The 8742-nt window shown below is 33.2% G+C and overlaps 2 protein-coding genes across 2 annotated transcripts; both read right to left on the reverse strand.

Moving 5' to 3' along the window:
- Positions 1-215: 215 nt before the first annotated feature.
- Positions 216-1632, reverse strand: LOC146915073 (FBD-associated F-box protein At4g10400-like). The gene is made up of 4 exons (XM_085721226.1): positions 880-1632; positions 649-786; positions 550-558; positions 216-488 (listed from the first exon to the last, which is right to left on the reverse strand). The coding sequence occupies exons 1-4, from the start codon at positions 1630-1632 to the stop codon at positions 216-218; spliced, it is 1173 nt and encodes a 390-aa protein (XP_085577352.1).
- Positions 1633-4557: 2925 nt separating this feature from the next.
- On the reverse strand, positions 4558-6034 carry LOC146915074 (albumin-1 D-like). Its single transcript, XM_085717652.1, has 2 exons — positions 5916-6034; positions 4558-5113 (listed from the first exon to the last, which is right to left on the reverse strand). The coding sequence occupies exons 1-2, from the start codon at positions 5965-5967 to the stop codon at positions 4752-4754; spliced, it is 414 nt and encodes a 137-aa protein (XP_085573778.1). The 5' UTR covers positions 5968-6034; the 3' UTR covers positions 4558-4751.
- Between the last annotated feature and the right edge of the window lie 2708 nt (positions 6035-8742).

An 8742-nucleotide genomic window follows, 5' to 3' on the forward strand; every position in this document is an offset into this window, starting at 1 on the left:
TTTAAAATCAACGTGGATGTGAAGTCATAAACAAAATGAAAATAAAATTAGGTAAGCAAGTACTTGATGATATAAGGAATACATTTCCTCAATTTATGCACCAAAGACAAAGTTAATGACATCAAAGTTCTAGTTCAAACTACCAAATCTAGCCATTACTTGGTACAAGCTAATTAGCTAATTAAAAATGATAGAGTAACTACTACTTACATGGATCATGAATCATCATAAACTATAAGCTCACACGTTGAAGAGGCCCTTGGAAATGAGGATAATTTTCTTACTATTTCAGGTTGTCCACCATTCCAGATTTTCATGGTTTTTAAGACTATTGCATTCTTCAAAATATACCTCGCCACCATAAGCTCCCATTGTAAGCCTAAGAAGTTGAAAATATTGCAAGTTCTAAGGTGTAATGAAAGGCATTCTGGAACAACATCTGGGTCTACCCATTTTTCATTGTCATCTCTAGTCCATGTTACATCCGTCTGTTAATAATGCACAAAAAATAAATTAAAACACATAAAGTGTGTGTTATAAGTCCCACACTCGATGAGACTAACGCAAATTTTATAGGGTTGAGTTAAGCCTAACGCAAATTTGAAGAGTGTGACTGAATAAATAAATCAGATATTATCCTTAACAAACCGGATCAAGGTCAAGCTTTCGAAGTTTAGGGCAGTGGTTGAGAACTTCTATTAAGAATTTCAAACTAAAATTCCGACAAATAAGCTCCAGCTGGGTCAAATTATGAAAAGTAGGAAGGAAATCATTACAACAATGATCCTAAAATACGTACAAAAACAAATTGTTAGAAAATAGGGCAAACTTATATTTTTTTTTTCCGATTCAACTCTATAGTAAGTATCATTAACAGACCTGATCAAATTCAAAGCTCAGAGACAGTACATTGCGAACTGCTTTCAATGGAAAATAAGAACCAACACAATCAATATCCGCTCGGATCAAGTTATTAAAGCAAAAGCTCTTCCATTCTTCATAGGTAAGCAATTCCTCAGCTTCAAAGGGCACATCATATGTGAGTAAATTCTCAAGGATTGGACAACCCTTTAGAAACGACATAAAATCTCGAAGTTCATGGAACCGAATCCGTCCCAAATGAAGGGTTTTGAGAGAAGGAAGTAGAACTGAAGGAAATCCGTCGTCCACGCAGAAACCAAAAAGCTTGAGAACTACAAGTGTCTTGCATGTTAGAATACAAATGGGTAATTTTTGTAAACAACCCACTCTGTCCACATAGAGATAAAGGTATTCAACACCCCGTGGTACGACAAAGTTGAGCCATATGGGGATACTGTTACTGGGATAGTGAAGTTCAGGATAACTGTATATCACCTTAAGACGGAAAGTCTTAATGGCAAGTGCAGCATCTCGGGACATCAAGACAGAGTATACGAAGTCGTTAAATCGAAAATCAATGTTTTTCTCGTTCACCCCTATCGTGTTTTTGAAATACAGAGTGGGAACTGAGAGCCAGAGATGTTTCCACCGTTTTGAAAGAATGGTTGTGGCATTTGCTTGTTTGGTTTGAAGAAAAGAGAGAATATGACAGAGAATCTCGTCTGGTAAAGTGCTTATGATATCCTCCTTCTCCTCCGCCTCATCCGCCATTGATATTGACAACAGAGGACGAAGAATTGAAAATCGAGAATGAAGAACGGCTGAACCAAACAAACGATGAATAAAGAAACTAGGTCAGACTCTCATGCTCTTTTTTGCATATGCCCTAACACCTTATATTCCAAAAATACCCTTAATTTAACTTTTAAAAAATGGAAATATTTTTCATTATCCCAAATTCCCAATTTCTACACCACCAAGAGAAAAAAACACTACCAAAAAAATTCCCAATTTCTTCAACAAATTCATTCATTAGTTCTACGATGTTAATTTGATTCACTAAATTCATATCTATCTATTCAATCCATCTATTAAATAAAACAAAAATTAATGGACTGTTTTGGATCCACCTAGGGCTGAAAATGAGTCGAGTTGAACCTGTCTGAGCTCGGCTCGACTCGATAAGAATTTGCTCGGCTCGAAACTCGACTCGAGTTCGACACGAACTCTTTTTTCAGCTCGAGTTCAACTCGTTTAAGGTTCACGAACAGTTCAGTTCGGCTCGTTAGGTTCAGTTTGTTTGCTCAAATCACATAACTAGAGCTGAAAATGAGTCAAGCTGAGTCGAACCTAGCTCAGCTCGGTTCGACTCGATAAAAATTAACTCGACTCAAATTAAATGAAGCAAGGGACGAAGACAACTATGGTTTATATGAGGGCACAAAAAACAGCTTACAAACCTTGTAATTGGTCTAAAAACCACTTACGAAAAATAGTAACAAATGGTAACAATACTATTAATTAAATTAATTTAATTAATATTACTGAAATTCCATTCCCATTGTAGGTGAATGTACTGTACACGCATCTTTTTATAGACAAGTTGCTTTCCGTTCTTCACAAAACTTTCGATGTGGGACATAAAATTGCAAGCTTAATTTTTTTTTTTGAACAAGCAAGCTTAAATCTTTCAAGTGTATGGATTTTGTTATATACTCCACTTGCTATGTCGATATATAAAAAACTTTAGGTGAGGATTACCATTATTTTTTACTCAGTTGGACATTTTTATTTTATATTGTTAATTTTTTTTTTAACAAATCAAAATGATATATATATATATATATATATATATATATATATATATATATATATATATATATAAACAGCGGTGAATCACCCCGCACAAGACGTGCAAAAGGAGAAACACCTACATATATTTACAACGTCAATGTGCTACAAGCACCAACCAACAACAGAAAACTAAATTACACGTAAATGCCCATACAAGAAAGTGGTTGTTGCCACCAGTCATGATAACTGTAACTGAAGGGAACATTCGTGGCTTTCAACCAAAGAAACGAATTTAACTGTAAACGTAACAACAGATTAGACTTCTTTGTGTTTGGATCGTGTAGAATGAACGTAACAACATATTATTCAAGAATAAAGAAAGCACTATGAGTCCGTTTGTTATGAATTAAAATAAAAGTGATTTTGACATAAATTGATTTAGAGATTATTTTTTTAGAGATTTAGAACCCGTTTGTTATAGCTTTTTTTTAAAAAGAAAATCAATTTTTTTTTAAAAAAATAATCACTTTTAAGAGTTTGCATCATTTGTCACAACTTTTTTAAAAAATCATAATCTTAAAAAATTCTAAAAACAACTTCAAATGAGCTACTAAGAGTAGCTTCTCAAAAACATAGCTTTTTGCCAAACAAACCCTTAATAAATACTATTGTCCCTTGCTAATAAAATATCCACTTCAAGTCGCTGCCACCAAAGTGACGAGAATGTCATGTGATCTGACGAAATCTTTCTGTGATAATGATCATGTGTATAATTACCCTTTCGCCCTCATGTCTATATTGAACACAAGGCATAGCATGTCACCCTTGTCCAGTTTGATATTGAGCCCGTAGACATTTCTCCTGTTATGTAGGAGGGGAAAATTTCATCTAGGCCACTCATGTGCCTCAACATGATTTCGTGGAGTACCCATCAACCACCTTTATAGTCATCATGTTACAGACAAAAATTGAATGGTGATAAAGCACTCGACTCCAACATCTAGGGTACATAGTGGTTTCAGGTAAAAGGGGAGAATACATCACTGTCACTATGAAAATATCTTATGACACTTTTCATAACTTTTACTATGTAGTATTCTTATGGTGGATCAATCCAGTATAAATATTACTCCTAATATTTATACCTAAGTGAAGACATGATATCCCATATCCATGACCCATGAGATGTGGTCATCAGTCTACTCACAGAATAGTCTATATGCCTTACTATTATAACAGTTCATAATAAAACTATTGACTACAAATACTTTAAGAATAATGTCATTTAGTTTAACGGGGTCTCATGATTAAAGTCATATTTATGTTCCATTAAACAGACTAATTATTCTAGGGATTTCATTATTTTGAAACAAAACAAAATCAATAAAGAAATGTCTTATTATATATTCCTAAATATATATTAAAGTCACGATACAAAGCCAAACACAATTAATACAGATTGACTATTAGGGCTTACTCTTGCAATCCCCCACCAGCACTAAAAGTCAATCGAATATTAACTTAATATCTATCGATAAAGTGTTAGCATCAATCACACTTTGGGCAAAATACTATTCTAGTAGATAAGGAACTCCTTCCTATGTAGGTAGGTTATATATCAATATCAATCACACTTTGGGCAAAATACTATTCTAATTTTCATGACGTTTATTTTTCTTCTTTGTAATGGTACAAATTGCCATATTTAATTTGCATATAACTGTTTCAATGTTTTACAACATATCATAATGACTTTTTTGGTGGTGGTCGGGGTTTGAATCCTGGCCCTTGCATATATTATGCATTGTCCATACCAATTGAGCTAATCTCACAAGGACACCATATCACAATGACTTTTAAAAAAGAAAGAATTAATGCCAATAAAAAAAAATATCGAAAGAATTAGAGAACGAGTAATGGATGATTCATTATATTACTAGGAATGTAACAACATAAACATATATTAAAGTTCCACACCCATTTACATGCATCAGTTATATCTAAGAAATCCAACTCATCGATTGGAAATAAAGATTATTTATTTAAAGTAGATGATGCATCATATAATGGATGTAGATTTTATGGACATATCAATATCAAGCCATCTCAAGCATGGACAAGAAGTCTTTTGGGACTGTAGATTTAGACACAATCTTGAAGAAATCTTCTCCCTCAGATAAAGAGGCAACACACAAACCATAATCAACATTAGGACTAGGATAACGAGCGCAGAAGCTCCCACCTCCCTTCTCTTTGCATTCCACATGAGACTGACAAAAGTTAGTATTTTTCCCAGGTATCTTCACAAGATCTTTATATGATGCAGGTTGGCAATCATATTCACCCGCCCATGGATCAGTGGGGAAACAAACACAACCTTCACCGCATGTTTGGGATGTCGCGGAACAAACAACCATATAACAACGGCTTGCTTCTACTTTTTTCATCGGGAGAATGACTGCAAATGAAGAAACCAATTAAAGTTGGAACATCATACACATATATTTAGTAATTTTTCTTTTTTAAATCCATCGATTTTGATTGCGATTTTAGGATTTTTTTTTATATCGATTCTACAAAAATAGTTGAGTAAAATCTTTTAATTTTGGTTGCGATTTTACGATTGTCGATTTTTCTCTTCTCTTTCGACCTGAAGCAAAATTTCGATTTTAACAACCTTGCTTATAAGATTTTTTTTTTTTTGACTTCAGAAGTTTTAAGATATTCATATTATATTTGTTTCCTTAACTAATGTCTCAGGCCGGCTAATTAGCATAAATTTAAATTATCATTAAATCAAAATTCATTTGAAATTAAATTAAATTATATTATTAAATTGTTAAATTTGGTGAATAAACATAAAATTGTAAATAGAGTTTCCGTGAAAAGAAAAATTGGAAAAAGAAAGTAAGGTACACCAAAACTTAATGTTCCTTTTTATAATAGATCTAGGACGGTGGATCCTTAATAAGTTATGAGTAATGATATTCGTCCAACCATTTTGAAAAAACTTGTGGGATAACTTTTTTCTTCTCTATTTTTATTGAACAAAAATAATAGAAAGAGGAGAGAGAGCGGGAGAGACGGAGAGTAGGTGCGCAATATTTTTCTTCTGATTAATGAAAGTATGTTAAAGAGATAGTTGTCCAAAAGTTATTTAAAAAATATTCTTTCACGTATGATTGATTAATTTCTTAATTAATTCTAAAATATGAATAGAAATGCACGTTAATGGTGATAAAGATGGTAAAAATACATACTCAATGTAGCGAGAAAGAACACCGCTAAAGGAGTGAGCTTAAGATAAGTCATTGCTTGATGGAAAGAAAGAACCAGCTACAATTGTTTGTTATGAGAGCTTATTATTAGCTTCTTGTTGCATTAGGTCATTATTGCGTGCATGAATTTATAGAGTCATCCTCGTACTAGCGCCAATATATTGCTACTAACCACTATCACTACTCACTAGTAATAGGGAGATCTGCTATTTCGTCTTATAGCGTGGCAACTACTATCACTATATATTACTATATAATATAATCTTTCTTAAAAAATTACTATATAATAATATAATTACATTAATAATGGCTGGGGTGGCAACTAACACCATTAATGTGCCCATATAATTACTAGCTCGTTTAGCTCGTTTTTATGGATTAAGGATTTTCTTCATTTATAAAAATAAAGGGTCATGCTAACACGTGTCCTGAGAGTATATGTTAAGGTTTTTATAAATGTGTCATGCTAACTTGTGATCTTAAGATACATGTTAAAGATTTCATAAATGATAAATATTTATTACAAAATATTAACTTTCAGGTTAATAGGTCTTTACCCCCTGTAATTTTTTTTTTTAGATTCGATCCTTGTAAATTCAAAGTCTAGAGATTATGGAGCAATGTTCAAAGTCTAATGCAGCAGATAAAGAAAAGTGAGAGAGGGAGAAGAAAGACACAAAACAATTATCATGGTTCCTTCCACAATCAAAAAGTAGTCAAGTTCCCCTTGCACTTCCAAGGAGATTTCACTCTAATCCAATTCTGGTTACAAATGTTCAAGTACACAAGCAAGAGACTTCAAATACTCAAGCACACAAGCAAGATATTTACTATGTTCAAGCACAAAAGCAATAAACTTTTAAACAAACAAATTACAAAGAAATAAGTTTGGTTTGAACCCTTGATATACAATCAGTGGTGTTCACAATACAAATCAAATTGGACTATTAAGACTCTAGAATTTCTAAGATATGAAAGTTTATAAGAAATTCAAAGTAATTGATGCACAACAATTTCAGCAGAGTTTTGGCACATTTAAATTGTTGTTAAGTCCTTACTGAACTTCAAGTCTTCATTCCTTTATATAGAGGTATGAAAGAGATGTTGAGAGTTTACAGCACATCAAAGAGTCATTACTGAAGCTTGATCATCACCAATGATCTGTTGCTTGATTTGGTTAATGTCCTAAGAAGGAATAATTTGAAATTCATTCCTTGTATGGAGAATTAACCAGCAGAGACACAGATGTAGTAGTACTATGCACAGACATGAGTGAAGTAGTGGTGGTACAAGTGTACTATTGTCCTTTCTCTGTCCATTCTTCAGTGGATAAGCATCCAATGTCTTATAATTCCTCTATAGTGGTCGTTGCTCCAGGCTTTTATTCATTCTACAAAGTTGTGTCTTCAAATAATAAATATAACTAACTACAAGTTCTTCACTTCAGATTCTAATGAACTTCAGACTTTGGGTGACTTTAGACTCTGGCAGTCATCTTCTGATGGTCTACAAAATTTGATTGTCTTTAGACTCAGACTTGCAACATAAGCTTCCTTTGTAAATTTCTTTGCTCTCATTTCTTCTTCCAGAACCAATGCTTTGTTTAGAGACTTATAAATTTTAGTATATGGTCCTCCACACTTGAACAAATATTAGCATATCCAATTGAACTTTTAATACCTTGTTATCATCTTCCCTCAAAAAAAATACCTTGTTATCATCAAAACTTAAGGTGGCAAAGTTAAACACATTTTGTTCCAACAAAATTAAACGAAGTCAAAGAGGAAATGGAAGAGAAACGACACCGATATTTATAGTAGTTCCCCATTTCGTCCGCACTTCGGGGTACATCTACTCTTCTTGATGGAAAACATCTCCACCAAGGACTTCCACTAAAATTGAATGGTTGATTGCAATGTACAAGAATTCCTTGAAACTACCCTAGTTGTTTAATTCCTATGCAACTACTCCCCAATCTTCAAATACCCTTTGAAATTGGTACTTCTTGAAGTCTTTGAATCCTTAAACACTCATGCAATCCTTGAAGCTCTTCACTCGAACTCTTCTTTGCTACGTACGATGGCTGGATCGCTTTCAACTGAAGATCTTCAGAAAGAACCCTAATACCTTTGGAGGTGGAATGGAATTACTTAATTCACTTTAGATCCTTGATTCCCAATCAATATTCTTGAAAGCAATCAACTTACAATCCCTATAGAACTCTAGCAATCTATGACTCAAAGGACCACAATGATTCTTATAAAAGGGTGACAAAGCAGTGGTTTGGAGACTCTAGAGAGAATAGATGCAAATGATTAAGTGGTTTGGTTGTAATAAGGATATGAGTATATATAGAAAAGGGTGACAAAGCAATATTTTGGCCAAAAACAACATAATGAATCGATTCACTTAATGTGTGATTCGATTCAGACAACTAAAAGACAAACAATATGAGATATAAAGATTGCTATGATTCAGACCAAAAATGAATCAAATCATATTGCCTACGATGAAAGTTTATATTATTCAATAACCTATGAATCGATTCAACAAGCCAGAAAACAAGTCCAAAGGAAAATAGTGATACGATTCACACAAGATTGATTCAATTCATGAATGATACAATTCATCAATTCAAGAATCGATCCAAGTTTCACAAGACACATATGAAAATGGCACAGAGTTCAAATAAATGTGAATCAAATCAAACTATTAGAAACAAAGTTTTGCCAAGAGAAAAGGACATTTCTACATGTGTATACCAATCTAGACACAAGGAATCAATAGGACACATGAGAGGACAATTTAT

This window comes from Medicago sativa, chromosome 6, assembly GCF_051527215.1.
Source record: "Medicago sativa cultivar Bolivia chromosome 6, Bolivia_mono, whole genome shotgun sequence".
Lineage (NCBI taxonomy): Eukaryota > Viridiplantae > Streptophyta > Magnoliopsida > Fabales > Fabaceae > Medicago > Medicago sativa.